The sequence below is a fragment of the Gouania willdenowi genome, chromosome 17, assembly GCF_900634775.1.
Source record: "Gouania willdenowi chromosome 17, fGouWil2.1, whole genome shotgun sequence".
Classification (NCBI taxonomy): Eukaryota; Metazoa; Chordata; class Actinopteri; order Blenniiformes; family Gobiesocidae; genus Gouania; species Gouania willdenowi.
The window spans coordinates 21502476-21526652 of NC_041060.1; the positions used below are offsets into that span (position 1 = coordinate 21502476).

The following is a 24177-nucleotide window of genomic DNA, read 5'->3' on the forward strand; positions in this document are numbered from 1 at the left end:
CCAATACTTTTGGCTAACCAGTATTGTTGGCCAAAATGTGTTTTCGGTTGACAACAGTATTTTTTTTTTTTTAATTTCCAACCATGTCTGTATTTGTTGTTTTACTTTGACACTACATGTTGTACAGTCTTTTCACAAATACGTTTTTTTTTTTTTCACCAAACGCAACCCTGAGGAAAGATGTGAAAAACTTTATTTGGATAAAATACTTAACAAGATAGGGCAGGGTTTCTTTCCCCCCACCAATATTAAAAAAACAATTTCTGCTGTTATTTAGGACATGTTAAAAATACGTATTACTTATTCCATAAGTTAAGTTGAGTTTGTTTTCTTATTTTCCGCAGAACATGTTTAATGATATATCCACTGCGGTATCACTTTAAAATTCTGTTAATTCCATTGAAATTTCTATGTATGATCTCATGTCATCTTTTTTACCTGATTATCCTGTTTAATGATTAAAAGAGCACCATTAAGTGGCCACAATATTAAAAACATGTTGGAAATAAAGCTGAAATGCAAGCTACAACTTATTCCAAAACTTGATATATTGGTACAAAAGGAATTCTAACCTTCTTATTCTGTGAGTTTAGAGATTGAAGTGTAACCACACAGCCTGTCTTATCTTCACTTTAATAAACTCTCCAAAGTCAACTCTACAATTGGCCAAGCTTCAAAATCTTCAAACTCTCCGCAGAATTGGGTAAATAGAAAAAATGTTGAGAATATACTGGCATGAAAACATTAAATACAACACAAAGAATAGTTGTTATTCAACTCTTGGCCAAACAGGCCTTTGTTTACAAAACTTAAGGTTTAAAAAGGCAGCCTTAAAAAAAAAAAATGAAGCAACTCGAGACAATTTGTTTTCAAGCTGCTGTTTTTCAGAGCGCTTGGTGTGTCTCGCTGGTAATTGAGGCACTTTCAGTTTCAGGGGCAGTGGAAAACAGTTTGAGTCCAGGACCGTTTCAGAACCCAATAGTTGTTCTTAACTTTTTATTACAGGTTTGACTAAAAATATGAGCAAAATATGACCAAAATGTCTTTTGTTAAACTTATCTAATTTTTCTCAAATTAAATTTAAAAAAATTCAAGGCCAAGCAATAATTGGAATAAGTATTAAAAAAAAAAAAAAAATGCTAGTTTTGCAGTCATGTTATGCTGTCAACTTCAAAACTGTACGGAACCAATGAGGAATAAACGTCTCTGGACGTCAAAGGATTTGAAGTCAGTCCATGCAGACCGTAATCTGGACATCCATGTTTTTTTAGGTAAGGTTATCATAGGACCCTGAAAACTAAAGAAACTGTGACACACACACTTAAAAAGGGATAAAAATGTAGTAAGGCATGAAAAAGGAGCAAAAATTATTAACACCTAAAATCAGAGGTAAGCCTATAGTAAGGTACAAACTTTTGAAAAAAATTAGAATTTTTTTTTCTGAAATAAGGCAATTATAACACCCTATAAACTAGTGCAAAAATAATGAGCACACTTAAACCAGGATAAAAATGCAGTAAGGCATTAAAAATGAGGAAAAAGTGAAAAAAAGTGATCAACACCTAAAATCAGAGGTAAGGCATAAGGCATAAAATTTAAAAAAATTTTTTTTTTTTTTTTTTTTCTGAGATAAGGCTAATATAAGACTCTTACAACTAGTGTAATAATAATGAGCACATGTAAAAGGGGATACAAATGCATTAAGGCATGATAAATTAGATACAAATGACAAACACCTAAAATCAAAGGTAAGGCAATAGTATGGCATAAAATTTAAAAATTAGATAGACAATAGATAGATAAGACAATTATAACACCATATGAACTAGTGCAAATATAATAAGCACACTTAAACTGGGATAAAAAAGGAATTTAGGCATGAAAAAAGAGCAAAAATGATAAACACCTAAAATCAGAGGTAAGGCTATAGTAAGGTACAAAATTTAAAAAAAAAATTGAATTTTTTTTTTTCTGAGATAAGGCAATTATAACACCCTAAAAAATAGTGCCAATATAATGAGCACACTTAAACTGGGATAAAAATGCAGTAAGTCGTGAAAAATGAGCAAAAATGACAAACACCTAAAATCAGAGGAAAGGCATAAAATTTGAAAAATGTTGAATTTTTTTTGCAGAGATAAGGCGATTATTACATCGTATAAACAAGTGCAAATATAATGAGCACACTTAAACTGGGATACAAATGCATTAAGGCATGATAAATGAGATAAAAAATGACAAACACCTAAAATCAGAGGAAAGGCTTTTGTAAGGCATAAAATTTAAAAATTTTGGATTTTTTGTTTTTTCTTGAGATAAGACAATTATAACACCATATGAAATAGTGCAAATATAATGAGCTCACCTAAAATGGAGTAAGGCATGAAAAATGAGCAAAAATGATAAACACCTAAAATCAGAGGTAAGGCCATAGTAAGGCATAAAATTTTAAAATTTTTGGATTTTTTTTTCTGAGATAAGGCTATCATGAGACCCTGAAAACTAGTGCAAATATGATGAGCACACTTAAACTGGGATAAAAATGCATTAAGGCATGAAAAATGAGAAATAATGACAAACACTTAAAATCAGATGTAAGGCTATATAGTAAGGCATAACATTTGAAAAATGTGGGGTTTTTTTTTCTGAGATAAGGTGATTATTACACCTTATAAACTAGTTCAAATAGGATGAGCACACTTAAACTGGGATAAAAAAAAGGAATTAAGGCATGAAAAATGAGAAAAAAGTGAAAAAAGTGAAAAACACATAAAATCAGAGGTATGGCTATAATAAGGCATAAAATTTGAAAAAAATTGGATTTTTTTTTCTGAGATAAGGCTAGAATAAGACTCTCAAAACTAGTTTAAATATAATGAGCATGCTTAAACTGGGATAAAAATGCAGTAAGGCATGAAAAATGAGACAAAAGTGAAAAAAAGTGACAAACACCTTAAATCAGAGGTAAGGCTATAGTAAGGCAAAAAATTTCAAAAATGTGGAATTTTTTTTCTGAGATAAGGTGATCAAAACATCTTATAAACTAGTGCAAATGTAATAAGCACATCTAAACTGGGATAAAAAAGGAATTAAGGCATGAAAAATGAGCAAAAATGATAAACACCTAAAATCAGTGGTAAGCCTATAGTAAGGTACAAAATCTTAAAAAAAATAGAATTTTTTTTTTTTTCTGAGATAAGGCAATTATAACACCCTATAAACTAGTGCCAAAATAATGAGCACACTTAAACTGGGATAAAAATGCAGTAAGGCATGAAAATTGAAAAATATTAAAAAAAAAATTCTGACATAGGGTCATTATAAGACTCTTAAAGCTAGTGCAAACATAATGAGCACACATACACCGAGATAAAAAAGGAATTAAGGCATGAAAAATGAGCAAAAATGACAAACACCTAAAATCAGAGGTAAGGCTATAGTAAGGCATTAAATTTGAAAAATGTTGAATTTTTTTTTTTTAGAGATAAGGTGATTATTACACAATATGAACTAGTGCAAATATGATGAGCACACTTAAACTGGGATACAAATGCATTAAGGCATGAAAAATGTGCAAAAATGATAAACACCTAAAATCAGAGGTAAGGCTATAGCAAGGCATAAAATTTGAAAAAGTTTGGATTTTTTTTTTTTCTTGAGATAAGGCAATTATAACATCCTAAAAACTAGTGCAAATATCATGAGCTCACTTAAACCGAGATTAAAATGTAGTAAGGCATGAAAAATAAGAAAAAATGACAAACAGCTAATCCAGAGGCATAAAATTTGAAAAATGTGGGTTTTTTTTTTTTTTGAGATAAGATGATCAAAACATCTTATTAACTAGTGCAAATATAATGAATACACTTAAACTGGGATAAAAAAGGAATTTAGGCATGAAAAATTAGCAAAAATGATAAACACCTAAAATCAGAGGTAAGGCTATAGTATGGCATAAAATTTAAAATTTTGGATTTTTTGTTTTTTCTTGAAATAAGGCAATTATAACACCATATGAACTAGTGCAAATATAATGAGCACACTTAAACTAGGATACAAATGCATTAAGGCATGATAAATGAGATAAAAATGACAAATACCTAAAATCAGAGGTAAGGCCATAATAAGGCATAAAATTTAAAAAATGTTGAATTTTTTTTTTCAGAGATAAGGCGATTATTACATCGTATTAACAAGTGCAAATATCATGAGCACACTTAAACCGAAATAAAAATGTAGTAAGGCATGAAAAAGGAGCAAAAATTATTAACACCTAAAATCAGAGGTAAGCCTATAGTAAGGTACAAACTTTTGAAAGAAATTAGAATTTTTTTTTCTGAAATAAGGCAATTATAACACCCTATAAACTAGTGCAAATATAATGAGCACACTTAAAAGGGGATACAAATGCAGTAAGGCATGAAAAATGAGGAAAAAGTGAAAAAAAGTGATCAACACCTAAAATCAGAGGTAAGGCATAAGGCATAAAATTGAAAAAAATTGGGGGGTTTTTTTTCTGAGAAAAGGCTATTGTAAGTCTCTTAAAACTAGTGCAATAATAATGAGCACACTTAAAAGGGGATACAAATGCATTAAGGCATGATAAATTAGATAAAAATGACAAACACCTAAAATCAGAGGTAAGGCTATAGTATGGCATAAAATAGAAAAAAATTTGATTTTTTGTTTTTTCTTGAGATAAGACAATTATAACACCATATGAACTAGTGTAAATATAATGAGTTCACCTAAAATGCAGTGAGGCATGAAAAATGAGCAAAAATGATTAACACCTAAAATCAGAGGTAAGGCTATAGTAAGGCATATAATTTGAAAAAGTTCGGATTTTTCTTGAGATAAGGCAATTATAACACCCTATAAACTAGTGCAAATATCATGAGCTCACTTAAACCGAGATAAAAATGTAGTAAGGCATGAAAAATAAGAAAAAAAAAACAAACAGCTAATCCAGAGGTCAGGCTATTGTAAGGCATAAAATTTGAAAAATGTGGGTATTTTTTTTTTTTTTGAGATAAGGTGATCAAAACATCTTATAAACTAGTGCAAATATAATGAGCACACTTAAATTGGGATAAAAAAAGGAATTTAGGCATTAAAAATGAGCAAAAATGACAAACACCTAAAATCAGACGTATATAGTAAGGTACAAAATTAAAAAAAAAAAAGATTTTTTTTTTTTTTCTGAGATAAGGCTATCATGAGACCCTATAAGTAAGGCATAAAATTTGAAAGATGTTGAATTTTTTTTTTTAAGAGATAAGGTGATTATTACACCATATAAACAAGTGCAAATATAATGAGCACACTTAAACTGGGATACAAATACAGTAAAACATGAAAAATGAGGAAAAAGTAAAAAAAGTGACAAACACCTATCATCAGAGGTAAGGCTAAGGTAAGGCATAAAATTTTAAAAAATTGGGATTTTTTTTCTGAAATAAAAGAGACCCTATAAACTAGTGCAAATATGATGAGCACACTTAAACTGGGATAAAACTGCATAAAGGCATGAAAAATGAGCAAAAATGACAAACACCTATCATCAGAGGTAAGGCTAAAAAAAATGGGATTTTTTAAGACTCTCAAAACTAGTTTAATTATAATGAGCACGCTTAAACTGGGATAAAAATGCAGTAAGGCATGAAAAATGAGAAAAAAGTGAAAAAAGTGACAAACACCTAAAATCAGAGGTAAAATAAAAATAATAAAATTTCAAATATGTGGATTTTTTTTTCTGCGAAAAACTGATCAGGGCGACCGTGGCTCAGGTGTTAGTGGGTCGTCTTCTGATCGAGAGGTTGGGGATTCGATCCCGGTACCTGACTATGTGTGGAAGTGTCCTTGGGCAAGACACTGAACCCTAAGTTGCTCCCAGTGGTCGACTAGCGCCTTGCATGGCAGTCCTGTCCCATTGGTGTGTGAATGTGAGAGTGATTGGGTGAATGAGCTGATATGTAAAGCGCTTTGAGACTGCTTCAGTGTAGCAGTATAGCGCTTTATAACCATAAAGCGCTATATAAAATCAAGTCCATTTACCATTTACCATCAAAACATCTTATAAACTAGTGCAAATATAATGAACACACTTAAACTGGGATAAAAAAAGAAATTTAGGCATGAAAAATGAGCAAAAATGATAAACACCTAAAATCAGAGGTAAGGCCATAAGGTATAAAATTTGAAAAAGTTTTGATTTTATTTTTCTGGGATAAGGTAATCACAATACCCTATAAACATGTGCAAATATAATGAGCACACTTAAACTTGGATAGAAATACAGTAAAACATGAGAAATGACAAAAAAGTGAAAAAAATGATAAACACCTAAAATCAGAGGTAAGGCTATAGCAAGGCATAAAATTTGAAAAAGTTTGGATTTTTTTTTTTCTTGAGATAAGGCAATTATAACATCCTAAAAACTAGTGCAAATATCATGAGCTCACTTAAACCGAGATTAAAATGTAGTAAGGCATGAAAAATAAGAAAAAATACAAACAGCTAATCCAGAGGTCAGGCTATTGTAAGGCATAAAATTTGAAAAATGTGGGTATTTTTTTTTGAGATTAAGTGATCAAAACAACTTAAAAACTAGTGCAAATATAATGAATACACTTAAACTAGGATAAAAAAGGAATTTAGGCATGAAAAATGAGCAAAAATGATAAACACTTAAAATCAGAGGTAAGGCTATAGTATGGCATAAAATTTAAGATTTTGGATTTTTTGTTTTTTCTTGAAATAAGGAAATTATAACACCATATGAACTAGTGCAAATATAATGAGCTCACAAAAAAGGAAGTGAGGCATGAAAAATGAGCAAAAATGATAAACACCTAAAATCAGAGGTAAGGCCATAGTAAGGCATAAAATTTTAAAAAATGTTGAATTTTTTTTTTTCAGAGATAAGGCGATTATTACATCGTATAAACAAGTGCAAATATAATGAGCACACTTAAACTGGGATACAAATGCATTAAGGCATGATAAATGAGATAAAAATGACAAACACCTAACATCAGAGGTAAGGATATAGTAAGGCATTAATATTGAAAAATTTGGAATTTTTGTAATTCTGAAATAAGGCTATTATGAGACCCTAAAAACTCATGCATATATAATGAAATGAGAAAAAAGTGAAACAAGTGACAAACACCTAAAATCAGAGGTATAAGCATAAAATTTGAAAGATTTTGGATTTTTTTTTCTTTCTGAAATAATGGATATCATAAGACCCTCAATACTAGTGTAAATATGATTAGCACACTTAAACTAGGATAAAAATGCATTAAGGCATGAAAAATGTGGAAAAAAGTGACAAACACATAAAAACAGAGGTAAGGCTATTGTAAGGCATAAAATTTGAAAAATGTGGGGGGTTTTTTTCTGAGATAAGGTGATTATTACACAATATTAACTAGTGCAAATATGATGAGCACACTTAAACTGGGATACAAATGCATTAAGGCATGAAAAATGTGCAAAAATGATAAACACCTAAAGTCAGAGGTAAGGCTAAAGTAAGGCATAAAATTTTAAAAATTTGGGATTTTTTTTTCTGAGATAAGGCTATCATGAGACCCTATAAACTAGTGCAAATATGATGAGTACACTTAAACTGGGATAAAAAGGCATTAAGGCATGAAAAATAGCAAAAATGATAAACACCTAAAATCAGAGGTAAGGCCATAGTAAGGCATAAATTTTGAAAAATATTAAAAAGAAATTCGAACATGAGGTCATTATAAAACTCTTAAAACTAGTGCAAACATAATGAGCACACTTACACCAAGATAAAAAAAAAAGGAATTAAGGCATGAAAAATGAGCAAAAATGACAAACACCTAAAATCAGAGGTAAGGCTATCGTAAGGCATAAAATTTGAAAAATGTTGAATTTTTTTTTTTTTAGAGATAAGGTGATTATTACACAATATGAACTAGTGCAAATATAATGAGCACACTTAAACTGGGATAAAAAAGGAATTTAGGCATGAAAATAGAGCAAAAATGATAAACACTTAAAATCAGAGGTAAGGCTATAGTAAGGTACAAAATTTTAAAAAAATAGAATTTTTTTTTTTCTGAGATAAGGCAATTATAACACCCTATAAACTAGTGCCAATATAATGAGCACACTTAGAGTGGGATAAAAATGCAGTAAGGCATGAAAAATGAGCAAAAATGACAAACACCTAAAATCAGAGGTAAGGCTATAGTAAGGCATAAAATTTGAAAAATGTTGAATTTTTTTTTTTTAGAGATAAGGTGATTACTACACAATATGAACTAGTGCAAATATGATGAGCACACTTAAACTGGGATACAAATGCATTGAGGCATGAAAAATGTGCAAAAATGATAAACACCTAGGCATAAAATTTGAAAAAGTTTGGATTTTTTTTTTTTTCTTGAGATAAGGCAATTATAACATCCTAAAAACTAGTGCAAATATCATGAGCTCACTTAAACCAAGATTAAAATGTAGTAAGGCATGAAAAATAAGAAAAAATGACAAACAGCTACATTTGAAAAATGTGGGTATTTTTTTTTTTTTGAGATAAGGTGATCAAAACATCTTATAAACTAGTGCAAATATAATGAATACACTTAAACTGGGATAAAAAAGGAATTTAGGCATGAAAAATGAGCAAAAATGATAAACACCTAAAATCAGAGGTAAGGCTATAGTATGGCATAAAATTTAAAATTTTGGATTTTTTGTTTTTTCTTGAAATAAGGCAATTATAACACCATATGAACTAGTGCAAATATAATGAGCACACAAAAAAGGATGTGAGGCATGAAAAATGAGCAAAAATGATAAACACCTAAAATCAGAGGTAAGGCCATAGTAAGGCATAAAATTTTAAAAAATGTTGAATTTTTTTTTCAGAGATAAGGCGATTATTACATCGTATAAACAAGTGCAAATATAATGAGCACACTTAAACTGGGATACAAATGCATTAAGGCATGATAAATGAGATAAAAAATGACAAACACCTAACATCAGAGGTAAGGATATAGTAAGGCATTAATATTGAAAAATTTGGAATTTTTGTAATTCTGAAATAAGGCTATTATGAGACCCTAAAAACTCATGCATATATAATGAAATGAGAAAAAAGTGAAACAAGTGACAAACACCTAAAATCAGAGGTATAAGCATAAAATTTGAAAGATTTTGGATTTTTTTTTCTTTCTGAAATAATGGATATCATAAGACCCTCAATACTAGTGTAAATATGATTAGCACACTTAAACTAGGATAAAAATGCATTAAGGCATGAAAAATGTGGAAAAAAGTGACAAACACATAAAAACAGAGGTAAGGCTATTGTAAGGCATAAAATTTGAAAAATGTGGGGGTTTTTTTTCTGAGATAAGGTGATTATTACACAATATTAACTAGTGCAAATATGATGAGCACACTTAAACTGGGATACAAATGCATTAAGGCATGAAAAATGTGACAAAAATGATAAACACCTAAAATCAGAGGTAAGGCCATACATAGTAAGGCATAAAATTTGAAAAATAGTAAAAAGAAATTCGAACATTAGGTCATTATAAGACTCTTAAAACTAGTGCAAACATAATGAGCACACTTACACCAAGATAAAAATGTAGTAAGGCATGAAAAATGAGCAAAAATGATAAACACCTAAAATCAGAGGTAAGCCTATAGTAAGGTACAAAATTTTGAAAAAAATTAGAATTTTTTTTTCTGAAATAAGGCGATTATAACACCCTATAAACTAGTGCAAATATAATGAGCACACTTAAACTGGGATAAAAATGCAGTAAGGCATGAAAAATAAGAAAAAAGTGAAAAAAAAGTGATCAACACCTAAAATCAGAGGTAAGGCATAAGGCATAAAATTGAAAAAAATTGTTTTTTTTTTTTTTTTTTTCTGAGATAAGGCAATTATAACACCCTATAAACTAGTGCCAATATAATGAGCACACTTAGAGTGGGATAAAAATGCAGTAAGGCATGAAAAATTAGCAAAAATGACAAACACCTAAAATCAGAGGTAAGGCTATAGTAAGGCATAAAATTTGAAAAATGTTGAATTTTTTTTTTTTAGAGATAAGGTGATTATTACACAATATTAACTAGTGCAAATATGATGAGCACACTTATACTGGGATACAAATGCATTAAGGCATGAAAAATGTGCAAAAATGACAAACACCTAAAATCAGAGGTAAGGCTATAGCAAGGCATAAAATTTGAAAAAGTTTGGATTTTTTTTTTTTCTTGAGATAAGGCAATTATAACATCCTAAAAACTAGTGCAAATGTCATGAGCTCACTTAAACCGAGATTAAAATGTAGTAAGGCATGAAAAATAAGAAAAAATGACAAACAGCTAATCCAGAGGTCAGGCTATTTATTTTATTTTAAGGCATAAATAATTGAAAAATGTGGGTATTTTTTTTTTTGAGATAAGGTGATCAAAACATCTTATAAACTAGTGCAAATATAATGAGCACACTTAAATTGGGTTAAAAAAAGGAATTTAGGCATTAAAAATGAGCAAAAATGATAAACACCTAAAATCAGAGGTAAGGCTATAGTATGTATTAAGGCATGAAAAATGTGCAAATTGATAAACACCTAAAATCAGAGGTAAGGCATAAAATTTGAAAAAGTTTGGATTTTTTTTTTCTTGAGATAAGGCAATTATAACATCCTAAAAACTAGTGAAAATATAATGAGCTCACTTAAACCGAGATTAAAATGAATTAAGGCATGAAAAATTAGTAAAAATGAAAAAAACCTAAAATCAGAGGTAAGGTATAAAATTTAAAAAACAATTAGAATTTTTTTTTTCTTCTGAGAAAATGCGATTATTACACCTTATAAACTCGTGCAAATAAAATGAGCACACTTAAACTGGGATACAAATGCATTAAGGCATGATAAATGAGATAAAAATGACAAACACCTAAAATAAGAGGTAAGGCATAAATTTTCAAAAATGTGGGATAATTTTTTTTCTGAGATTAGGCTAGAATAAGACTCTCAAAACTAGTTTAAATATAACTTATACTAGATAACACTTAAACTGGGATGAAAAAGGAATTAAGGCATGAAAAAAGAGCAAAAATGACAAACACCTAAAATCAGAAGAAAACCTAAAGTAAGGCATAAAATTTGAAATTTTTTTGATTTTTTTCTGAGATAAGGCAATTATAACACCATATGAACTAGTGCAAATATAATGAGCTCACCTAAAATGCAGTAAGGCATGAAAAATGAGCAAAAATGACAAACACCTAAAATCAGAGGTAAGGCTATTGTAAGGCATAAAATTTGAAAAAGTTTTGATTTTTTTTTTTTCAGAGATAAGGTGATTATTACACCTTATAAACTAGTGCAAATATAATGAGCACACTTAAATTGGGATACTAATGCATTAAGTCATGATATATGAGAAAAAAAATGACAAACACCCAAAATCAGAAGTAAGGCATACACTTTGAAAAAGTTTGGATTTTTTCTGAGATAAGGCTTTTATAACACCCTATAAACTAGTTTAAATATAATGAGCACACTTAAACTGGGATAAAAATGCAGTAAGGCTATTGTAAAGCATAAAATTTGAAAAATCTGTTTTTTGTTTTTTTTTCAGAGATAAGGTGATCATAAGACTCTTAAAACTAGTGCAAATATAATGAGCACACTTACACTGGGATAAAAAAATGAATTAAGGCATGAAAAATGAGCAAAGATGACAAACATTTGACAAACAATGAATTTTTTTTCTGAGATAAGGCTATTATAAGAATTTGTAAACTAGTGCAAATATAATGAGCACACTTACACTGGGATAAAAAAATGAATTAAGGCATGAAAAATGAGCAAAGATGACAAACATTTGACAAACAATGAATTTTTTTTCTGAGATAAGGCTATTATAAGAATTTGTAAACTAGTGCAAATATAATGAGCACACTAAAGCTGGGATAAAAATGCAGTTAGGCATGAAAAATGAGAAAAAATGACACCCAAAATCAGATGTAAGGCATAAACATTGATAAATGTTGGAATTTTTTTTTTTATAGTATAAATGCTGCTCTTCACCCTAAAGAGCATCTGTTGGGTCATTCAGTTTCCTTAGAGGTGTAAATTATCAGAGCGATATCCAACAGGGTAAAGTTACAGTTGTTACAGCCTCACTTTATAGTTAAGTGGATTTTATCACCAACGAAAGTTTAAGAGCCCTCATGACATCCAACAACCTCCATTTCTTGACCTATAATAAGAAAGGTAAATGTAAGCTCAGCTAAATGCAGGAGGGACAAAATGTTTTAGTGCTTTGGAATTAGATCGGACACGAGAAACCAGCCCTGAATTTCTATGAGCAGGGATTTGTATGTGACACGAATGAATGATTCCGATGTCTGGTACATGTTTGTCTAACAGCAAGAATATGTGAGTTTGTGGCCAAGTGAGCAAAAAGACATCAAGATGAGGTGACCTTTGGTTACTTTTTTTTGTTAAGGTGCATGTCAGTCTACTTAGTTTGGGGTTTTCTTTATTTGTATATACATGTATGACAAAAGTTGAAGATGATTTTAATTTCTGTCTATAAAACATCAAACTTATGAGCAACAAGAGCACTCAGAGAGCCCAAACCTGTGTCAAGTTTAGCGGTGCTGTATATACAGTACCTTTCGGATCATCTCCCAACCCAAACTCGTTCCTTCATCCGACACCATCTATCAGCTCGGACGGATGGATGCAGGTCATGAGCCTCCACAACCATAAATAACTATGAAGAATTTGTCAGGATGTGGTGATGAGGTGCCAGTTACAGAGAGAAGAGGTAGGAAGCAGGAACAATGTACAAAATTACATCTATACTGTAACCCAGAAGACAAAAAAAGCTCAACTTAACTATTAGATGTAACTTTTACTCATAGAAATTACAGTAAAAGACATTTAGAGGTTGAAGATACAATATAAAGCCCATTGAATTCATGCTTGTGTAGGTCTATATGTTTGACCAACTGTGACGTAGTTATTACTCATGGAAGTGCTCCATTCATGTAACTCCAACTGGTTTTACGAGGTTAAAGGCATTGATCATTCCAATGGTAGCATCGACATACCTGTTTTTAAGGTGTCTTCCTTCTTCAACTGAAAGGCATGCGGATACTGTATGGTTTTGCGTATGTAGCTGTTTATATATGAGAATAAAGTCTATTCTATTCCATCCAGATGGTACCAAATGCTGCACCCCCTACTGGGAAGTCCTTTTTGCGACACAAAACCCATCCACTGTAATGTTTCTGGTCTTCTACGGCAGTGGTTCCCAAACTTTTTGTGCCCAAGGCGCACCAAAGGACAAGTACAAATCTGAAGGCACACCTCCTGTGCAAAATGTATTTATTTATTTGATCGGGACAACACACATCAGTGAACAATCATATACAAGTTGTACACAAAAAATAATTATTTTTGTTCAGTTGTATATTGCAATAAATATATGGTTGTCACGAAATCCCACGGCACACCAGTGTGCCGCGGCGCACTGTTCTACAGCATTGTAATGCCAAATGAACTGGATGACTTGTGACTAAGTACTAAAGATTGAAATGCTATTTAAGTTCAGAGCAGGGTTATTCTTCATTTAGTTTGGAAAGGAGGGCAAGTATATCAAGGCGAGGCAAGCTGCAGGGCCACTGATATGTAACTGAACAAACACGTTCATTACAAGGGCCTTAACTTGCTCTTATTGGCTGTATCCGATATATAGATATATGTTTTAATGGTTTCAATTAAAATTCCTAAGATTTTCCAATCTGCAACCGACTCTTCCATCAAAGCGTATACAACTTTACTCTCAGAGTCTGCAAAGGGCACTTTTATTTTCAGCTAAAATCTACACCGCCGTTATGTTGCTCATGACAAGACAAAAGCAATAAAATCTTTTGGCTCTGGGCAAATTTTCAAGGGGAAATGAAATGCTGTCTTAAAATATACTCTTTACAAACAGAGAGGTCAAGCTGACAGGCTTGTTGATTGGACTTCATGGTCCGTTGTAAACATGGGGGTAAAAAAGGGTAGCAGGTGTTGCCAGCTGGTCCACAGGCCACCAGTTGAAGAGCACTGGCCTAGAGAAACATTGGGGGCAGATACTCAAATATAAGTTCTAATGAGACAAAACCATTGTACGTCAATGCCGATTGGCTTAAACCTCCAAAGGCATTCCTGACACAAATTAGTAACAAAGTTTTATAATTCAGCTTTAATCTAAAGTGCATCGTGATGGGTTGCATATCAATTTAAAGTCCATTTATTGAACGACACTATTTGCATAATCACTGACCAACAAAGCATACATACATTGTGAGTTCTGCGTACTAATATGGTTTTTGGTGTGATAAGGAAACAATCCGAAACCAAATGGCTGAAAAAACGAAGTCGGTAGCTGAAAGGAGCTGGTGTGGTAACACACAATGATCCAACAAGATCTGTCTATTCAAACACACCTTTAAATAGTGAGGGAGGACATTCAGGAGATGAGGCACACTCCAGGGAAAACAGGAGGAAGCACTGATTACTCTCACAGCACAGCACATAGATTACATACTGACAAGACTAGGTGTGAAACAGACAGCAATCATTTAGTTTAGTTTAGTTTATTTGACTTGTTTACAATCTTTTACTTACAGAAATCACATCATTACACAGCAATGGAAGCTCAAAAGGAGTACACTGAAGCAAGGAAGCTTACATGCGCCCACCCCTATATTCATATTCTCAGTACTCGTACATTTCACATTTGTATTCCCATTGGGAACTCAACCAACAACAACTGCATCTCACAAATTACATTACATTGGAAGAGTTACCGTAAAAGTTCAAGTACACCATTTTCATAACCACACACACTCAACCATGAGCATGTACCTGTTTGAGTTACATTTTCTTATTACAATTGCATTTTCAACCATATAATCAATAACATAAACCTTACAAGTTGCAGCATTTGACATGGTAAAAGCTAATAGCAACATTCCACATCAAGCTTATGAAGATTACTGTACATTGTTTGAGTTATGTCAGGAAGGATAACATTAACACAGCATACTGCATATTGCTAGACCGTAGTAAGCAAGAATACGGGAATGTTTTATGTATTAATTGAGTATAACAATATCAAAAGTCGGTGGTAAGTTGGTTTTTTAGTAGGCTGACACCACTTTAATTATAATGGATCATGTGGAGATGTTGGTGACAGTAGTTGTATCAGCATAATATGATTCTATTATTCTATTATCCTATTTACGAACAGACAAAAACAAAGCTAAGAGCTAGAAGCTAACAGAGCATGTGACCAACTAAAAGACTAACGAAACAGCCTTAACAGCAGCAAACATAAACCAACTAAGAACCCCAGAGAGACTTAAATTAACTATACAAATCTATTAAAAAAAGTTAAAAAAAAAAAAAACACCCATGCCTGAAATCAAAATTTGTTAAAGGAACTCAAACTAAATCATCCAAGAAGGCTTGCTTTTTAATTAAAAAAAAAAAAAAAAAAAAAAAATACAGACAACTTTAAAAAGAAACGTATTTACAGCATTTTTAAAGAAATACCTTTAATTATCAACAAAATTCATGTAACCGTGAGAAGCATTAACGTACCTTTTCAGCAAGGGTTGATCAAAACCAACAGAAACTTTGATCTGTTTATTCTCAGAAACCTGAGGCAGAAGATACTGTTGAAGGAGCAAAATAATGTGGCTGACAACTGCCATGTTCACTTTGCACGTCTCCATTCCTTAGGTTTATATTGGTGTATTTGGATGATTCTCTGCTGACAGCCCTCATCTGTGTACACAGCAGCTGAAACTTCTTCTCTCCCTGAATGAATGGCCTCCATAAACCTGCCACCAACCAGACTTGTTGACTTCCTATTGACTCCGGTCACTGGAACCCATTTATTTTATTAGCTTGTGCTTGGCTGCAGATTTACAGCGTCATGTTCTGCCCACACATGAGTCGTGACAGAGGCGCTAACGTCGCTACACAGTTTTATTCTTGTTAGCTATTAAAGCTAACAGAGCATTTAAATCAAAGACGGTAATAGAGTTGAATTGGATTCTATTGATCAGCAGGCACAAACAAGACTACACTAACACTAAGGGTTGGTTTTCTGGTCTTTAGAATGTGACTAACGTGTTTTTGTGACTTTTGACCAATGTGTTTCAGAAGGAGCCGTAACACCAGTGATTATGGAAGCAGAATCTCTCCGACAGTATGAATCTTAGTTCTTCTGAGATACCAGAAGAAAAGTAACACCAAAACATGAACATAGACCAGGGGCGTCGAACTCATTTTAATTCAGGGACCAAATATGGAGCAGCTTGATCTCAAGTGGGCCACAGATTTTATGCAGAAAAATGAGTAATTTATTATTATTGTGCCCTAGTTTGCACTTCTACGTATACATAAAATACAAAATATGTAAGAAACCAAAAATATCCAGGCAATAAGTGACAGATATCAGTCCCAACAGGGTCTTCGCTCTAAATTTCTCGATTTGTGACCAATTTGTTATCTTGCGTCTTTTTATATGTTGCGGCATCATGACCTAACATGCAAGTTCAGTCCTGGAGGGGGCCGCGACACATAGTATACATTAGTCATTAGTAGCTTTACTTTTTATCATAAATACACTTTACTTACTTTAACTCTATGGATGTCATCCTATATACTGTTTAAGATAGTTTAATTCACATATTGTATTTTTATACTTTTTATATTGAGTCATGAAATGGGTGTGGCTTCCTTGGTGATTTGACAATTCGGCAACTGATTCAGCATGAAGATTTAAATGTAGCCTTTGATTTTTTTTACATATTTCAAACATATTGTTGACAATCACGTGACATGTTGGTTTGCATGGATTTCTGTATTAAATGTAAAGAAAATGAGCCAAATGTTTAGAAAGACAGTTAAATATCGCAAATATATCAGTGATAAAATCATCACAGAATTTGTACACGATGCCCCATGATGCCATAGCCTACAATCAATTTAAATGAGTCAAATTGAGTTAGTAATAAAGTTTATTAGCCCACAAGAGCTGCTTTATTGCCCACATACACCCACACCCAAATAAATCATCAGCTTACTCACATGTATTGACGTGGTTTTCTAACCAGTGTTATAGGCTGTATTTTTCATTATTCTTTTTCTGTCTAAAAAAGTTGATCCAGTCGCAAAACCATAACTACATTTTGAGGTTATATGAAATAATGAAAATACAGGCTTTTACAGTAAAGTACAGCTAGAGCTGTGTAGAAGTTCGAACAGCAGAATTTTGCTAAATTAACGTTTGCTGTTTGTTTCACTGATTTATTTCCAGTGCCAAAAATAATGGCATGTGTGGGAAGTGTGTGTGTAAAAAGAAAAAATACTAGATTTAAATCTTTTCAAAGGCGGCTTCTGTCAGCAGTTTCAATCGCACAACAACAAACACAGGCTGGCTGCTCGGTGCTGAAGCACTTCAAAAGCTCACGCAAATCTTTGATTTAAAACAAGACATTTTTTTTTTAAAGTTCAGTATTAAATATTGTATGGAGGATGGGAAAAAAAATATTTCCACAACAGCTTGAAACTTTAACAAGTCTGAAAATACAACAAATAAGGCTCATCATAGTCTGAATCTTGCCATACGTCTTCCTCTAGCCCTTAGACTCAGTCAGTATAGCACCTGATTGATCTCCATCAAACACAGATAATGCCTGTCCTCTCAGAGAAAACACAATAATAAGCCTAATTCAGTAAACAGCTGAGCTCCAGCACTGTCCACACTTTATTGATGGAGCCTCTCCTGGTCGCCTTTATATCAGGGCGATTGTGGCGTAAAGTTTAGGGAAACAGGATCATAATTGTAGGTAAAAATCCAAACTTGGTCATCACATGTTGAACAAGTCCCTTAACCCTAACTTCTAGTGTCAGCATCTGCGAAATGAAATTGTAACATGTTCTAAACATAAGTGTGTTTACCGGCACACAGTTGTAGACCTATGTTCACAAGTGGATTAAGGACATCTCGTCTTATCTGGGAATACATGCAACAAAACTGAACTCCTGACATACTCCTTTGCAAAACAATACATATCAAAGAAATTCCAGTTGACCTGAGGAGGAAAAAAGTAGGATTTTCTCCCGCTCATTTTTTTTTTCTTTTTAAAATGAAATCGGCTTCTTTAAGCTGATCTCCAAAGTTTCTGAGAAATCTATGTTTATCCTATCAGACTAAGACTTTTTTTTGGGTTTCTCAAGCCGACTGTAACTCACTGATAGATGAATTACACAGTATACGTAAACATGCATTTGTTGTTATCTTCCTCTTTGGTTCAACAAAAACTACATTATTACATGCTGTTTTGTAAAGCATACAGCGGCACCTATTGAGGTGGAGTTTGTCAGGAGTTCAATTTTCATTACAAGACGAGATGCCCCTAATCGACTTGTGAGCACAACTCGATAGCTGTGTGGATGTAAACTGTAAAGGTTTGATATGTTTATACGACTGCTGAAGCTCAGTCGACCCTTACTACTGAGATACACTACAGTACTTTAAATATTCTTTAAATCAACACAAAGTAAAATCCATAACAGTAAAAATTTATTAGTTGAAATGGTGTTATTGGTGAAAGGTGAATGCATATACAAATAAAATATATACTGTATAACCCAAAATATGCTTGTTGTCTCCAAAAAAGGTTTGTACCCTGCTTCAATGAAAAAGGAACAATTGTCTATACATAACTCATTACATTACAATGATGAGGGATTGATGGGTCTGAATAGGAAACCATTGTAAGATAAGTGATCTTCCACAATGCTAGGGATTAGCTAAAGTTTTTTAGCCACTGTTATTATTTCATACTTTTACAGTTACTGTGTCTTATAATCAAAAGTGTAATAATGTCCACCCTGAACATAGATACATGAGTTATCTTCTATAAATGCTGCCCTCAATTATCCCGCTGACCTGAAATAGCCACCCTGCTTCACAAGCTGAAATAGCTAGCTTAAATCTTTATTGCTTTGACCCCGAGAAAGAAGTCATAATACACCCCTCAAGAAAACGTGTTCATCCAAAAATGTATATAAAACCATAGGCTACTCATATAACACAATGTTAGACTGAATGTTATAGTGGATTTTTTTTTTTATTGTCCTGGTTTCTTTTATTTAAGCATTTGTTAGGTTTACTAAAGTCTCAAAATTAAACTTCTGAGTATAACAGAAAAACTTAAAATAGGAAATGTGTTTCTTAAGCCTTTAATGTCATGATTTGGGGCGTTGACAATGTTTTTCAGTGTTTATTTCTGTGGTGCATCACATTAAGTTGCTTTCCTCCTAATCTAATGATAAGTTAAACCCTGATAGTTTAATTTATATTTTGTCATTAGAGAAGTAATCAGGTTACTTAGGTGTCCATGTGTTGATGATTGCACCCTGTTATGTCAGTACGTTTGGAGAAAAAGGAGGGCTTGAGTTGCCTTCTGCTTTCATTTAGGTGCATCCTATCTTCTTGATTACCTTTCTTCACTATTTAAAGTGTGTTTTGACAAAGTGCGTTGACTGCATGAGTCTTTTATTCAGTCTGCAAGTTATTTAGTTAGGTAGATATATTTTGGTTAGTTAATTTTTTTAATTCATCTTTGTTTTAAACCTAGTTACTTTGTTATTCATTAAACACCACTCCACGTTCCTCTTATCTCTGTATCTGGGTCCTCCATCACATCGCTATGTGACATTTAGTGCAAAACATGAACTATAGCACACATTTTGTGGTCCAACATACTGTATATTTGTTGATGTCAGTTTGTTTGTGTTTCCTTTAGCACATCTGCTATTAGCAATGAGCTTTTAGATGTTGCCTCTAGCCATTACTGTTACAGTATGTGGTAGCGGGAGGTTAAAGCTATGGCAGGCCAATCCTTGAAAAGTACTAATCGACTTGCATTAAGCTTCTAGCATATTGTGAAGAAATGGCCAAATTTGGATTTTAAGAATCATTTAGGTGTAAAAAAAAAAAAAAAAAGATTATTTCCATCGCCGCAAGACAGTTTCAGAGGAAATGTTGAGTATAAAAATTAGGTAGTAGATATGTATGAATGTGGTAGTTACTGTAGTTGGGTTTAATAGTCACTTTTATCAATAAATTGACATTTATTAAAAACATGGTTTGGACAGTTATTGGACAGAATATTTACAGCAGCATTTTGTACTTTTGTCTGGATGTGCACAAAGATGGTGTTTACCATATTCAAGCACATGTGTTTGACTTATCCTGTCTGCTGCTGAGGTGCAATTAATGCTAATCTGCTTCATCCTGGGGACTGTATGGGAGAAGAAGAACATGATACCCCCACCAGAGAGTTCATTACTGCACCCGATTGCATTGTGCCATCTGCGTTAGCTGCTTCTTAGCTAACCAATGAAATCCAGGCTCGACGACGTCCTGAGGCATTGGCAGCACTTGCAGCAGGAGAACAGTAATTGGACCTGGTGTCAGATAAATCCACACTGTGACAGCCATTCAGCACAGTGTGGCTTAGTGCTGATGCTAGGATGTCTCTCAGCATCTTCACTGATCCAAAGTTGATTTCTCAGCTCGACAGCAGGAGGCCAGTGCAGGTGTGAGCTTTTCAGCACAAAAGAAAGTCTTTCATATGCACGGAAACACATTTAATAGGAAGTATTTACTTAAAACGTCCATCAGATCATGTACGTACAAAACAGAGCTTATTTTTGTTTTTTTCCTTGATTATATTTTTCTCTTTTTAAACGAGAAAATTAAGTGACTATGAATGGAAAAAGGTTCATGTAAATTTACAATTAAGAAAAACATTGCAGTATTATGTCCTTTAAAAACAAAATGTCTAAGGTTTTTAAATAATAATGACACATACAATATTTACATATGTATACACTTAAGTCCATCCAAACATTGCTCCAAGAGGTTAGATCACCTTCTGATTCACAAAGTCAATGACTCAATCAAGCCTGTTTCCTTACTATATGTAAAATATGTGTAATTAGTCGCTATCCATGGCCAAGTGCTTTCTACGCTTAGCTTCAGCCTCTCACTTTGGCAAGAAATGAGTCACTGTTGTCTCTACTCTGACCTGACATAAATTCATTCTTGTTCTCACATAATATGGAGCCATTCAGCAGAGTAACACCTCCGCATCTGTAGGTCTTTGACGCTTTCATACATTGGCATTTTTCCTCTTCACCGGTGCAATCTTGATGTCTTTCCTTCCAGCAGCCATCCGCCTGTGAGAGCCAGCGTCCTTGTCCTCTGCCGTCTGTTGTTTGGCAAAGTTGACAAAAACCTGATGAACAGACGAGTCAGTTCGGTGTCAGTTAAAGCACTGTTAGTCAAAAGTCAGTGTTTCTTATTATTCAACAGCATTTCTGACACTTGTTTAGACTGGAGAAGACTCAGCCCATATATACACACTCATAGGCTATCCAATGGTAAATCTACTCCTAAACAAACTCATTATATCAATGATTACAGCATAAAATAAAAGCTTCTTATCTGTTATTCTCTGTGAAATCAATGCTGTTGTAGTTTTTCTGCACTGTTAGTAAAGCACTATCTCTCTACACGTGTTACACATAAAATATAACCCACACTCATTTGGTTGCATTCGTACAGCATTGGGAAATTAATCTATACAGTTGTAGATGGTTAAAAAAAAGGCACATCTTTACATAATAAATAATAATGCATAAATTGATTATTTAACATTATAAAGTAGCTGGTTAGAAATCTGGATTTGCAAAAATGAACATCAATTATAATATTTGTGGCTTACTAATAAATACCTTTATGATTTCTATGTTTAAAAAGGAATTGGAATAAGATAAGATAACAATTTCTATTAGTTTTATAGGGTTCTTTACATTTTTTGGGAATGTATTAGTTCCAATGATACAGAACTTTTTATAACTATAACACAGCACATATAACATGTGATCATCTTATTTTATGAAGTATCATCCATTGTAAAAGACTTTGGATTAGATTGAATTCTAATGAGGAAATGATGGCTTTTTTGCTTCCTACTAAACTGCAATTCATAATATATAGAGCACGTGTCAAACTCAAGGCCCGGGGGCCAAATTCGGCCCTTTAGACCATCCAATTTAGCCCGCAGGAGAAAGTGAAAAACATGATTTATTGCCAAATAAATCAGTTATATACCTCCCAGCCCTTCTTAATACACAAATCAATTAAAAACCACAATATTTGGAGGATGGCAATTTTCCCATGCATGACTGCAGTCTTTTTAAATCTCAAATTGTTCAAAGAACTAAATTTTCCCCAAATTAAATAAAAATTGGTCACAAAATGAATAAATAGTAAAATTGTCACTTATTGTCTGGATATTGTCGGTACCTCACATACTTTATGTTACATTTATACGTGGAAGTACAAACTTGGGGACATTAATGTTGAAATTGCTCGTTTTCCCACCTAAAATCTGCGGCCCACTTAGGATCAAACTTCTTCGTATTTGGCCCCTGAACTAAAATTAGTTTGACATCCTTAATATTGAGTGATAATGTATTCAAAATGTGTGAGTAAAAAAACATTTAGAATATCAATTCACATAAGAATGAATGATACATCAGATTGTATTTCTGCACCCATCTTTAACTTTGTTGGATAAAATAAAGATTCAGTGAAGAAGTTCTCACAGCGAGAAATGCATCCTTTACTTGATATCAGGAAGTGTCTCAGCAGCGTCTCACCTGGTCCAGTGTTGTCTGGGAAACAGAGTAGTCCTCGATGCTGAGCTTGTCTTTATTGGCGGCAACCAGCTGAAATATCCGAGCGAGGGAGGAAGAGGCGATCTCGTACTGCAGCGTGTTGTAGTGCTTCTCCCTCTGAACACAGCCAGGAAAGCTGCTCTCCATGAAGGCCTCCACGGGCTCCAGCTCTGGCGACATGCTGGCTTTAGCTGCCTTGATTTTCATAGTCACGACGTAGCCATCACCGAACCTAAATCACATTAAAAAAAAACTCAAGGGTAAGTTTCTGACTCAGTCCTCTGTCGTATTGTCATAGAAACAGGAAGACTCACTTGTATTTAAGATGCTGGATGGTCCCCAGACACTTGAAGGTCCCGTTGACCATGATGGCCAGCCGAGTGCACAGAGCCTCACACTCCTCCATGCTGGTGGACAGAAGTGAAAGTAACTGATTACAAGTACTCATGTCACTGTAACTGAGTTGCTTATATGGGTATATTTGTACTTTCAGTATATTTCTAAATCAGCATATTTTACTTGTACTTAAATTTTAAAAGAAGTAAAATAATTTGTTACATTTCTACACCCATTAGGGATGTAACGATTAATCGTAAGGCAGTTAAAAATGGATTCATAGGTATCACGGTTCACATCAATACTCTGAAAATTGAATTGCAGTAGTTTTTTTAAACAGCAGAGGTATATATATATATATATATTTATCCTTCTTGTCCAGAACTGTAGGCAGTGGGCAGAATCTGCTACTACTTTCTTTCTGGCCGCCTTCTACTATTAAACATGTTCATAAATGATTCCTTACCCCTTTAGCACCGAAAGAATATCTCTAAAGGTCACGTTTTTCTATTAGCTCTGTTTGCTAGTGCATAGCATCTCTTCTTCACTGCAAGAATATCTGCATGCCAACCGACCACTGGGTTACCAGCGCCCTCTGCTGGTACAAACAAATATCTGACGTAAATACAGTGCAAACACTGTTTTTTTTTTTTTCCCAATTGTTAAGGCACAAAAATCATTTTTATTTGCACTTTTAAAAAGAAAAAGAACTATTGTGCAGTTTTGCAATGTTTACTATAAAACCAGAATTTAAATTAATAGGCTTCTTCTTCATTTGTATTATTTCTTTATTTATTTCATTCAGGATTTATTTTTGGTTAAATTGCATTGTTTTGAATAGTTTTTCAAGGGATTCTTTTGACGATGAAAAATAAAAGGAAAATAGTACAGTATTTTCTGGCTTTTTCCCCAAAAAAATAAAGTAATATTTTTCAGTCATCATTTGTCTACATTCCCATTTTGTAAAATAAATCGTGAGAGAATCGTA

At 33.0% G+C, this 24177-nt stretch overlaps 1 protein-coding gene across 1 annotated transcript in view; it reads right to left on the reverse strand.

Annotated features, from left to right (window-relative positions):
* Positions 1 to 20822: 20822 nt before the first annotated feature.
* The window catches only part of LOC114478769 (retinal-specific ATP-binding cassette transporter-like), a 74028-nt gene continuing 70673 nt past the window's right edge, over positions 20823 to 24177 (reverse strand). The window contains exons 48-50 of the mRNA XM_028472026.1: positions 23168 to 23260; positions 22836 to 23085; positions 20823 to 21406 (exon numbers count right to left, since the gene is read on the reverse strand). Coding sequence (XP_028327827.1) covers positions 21281 to 21406; positions 22836 to 23085; positions 23168 to 23260 — 469 coding nt within the window. The 3' untranslated portion in view covers positions 20823 to 21280. The remainder of the gene's footprint in view (positions 21407 to 22835; positions 23086 to 23167; positions 23261 to 24177) is intronic.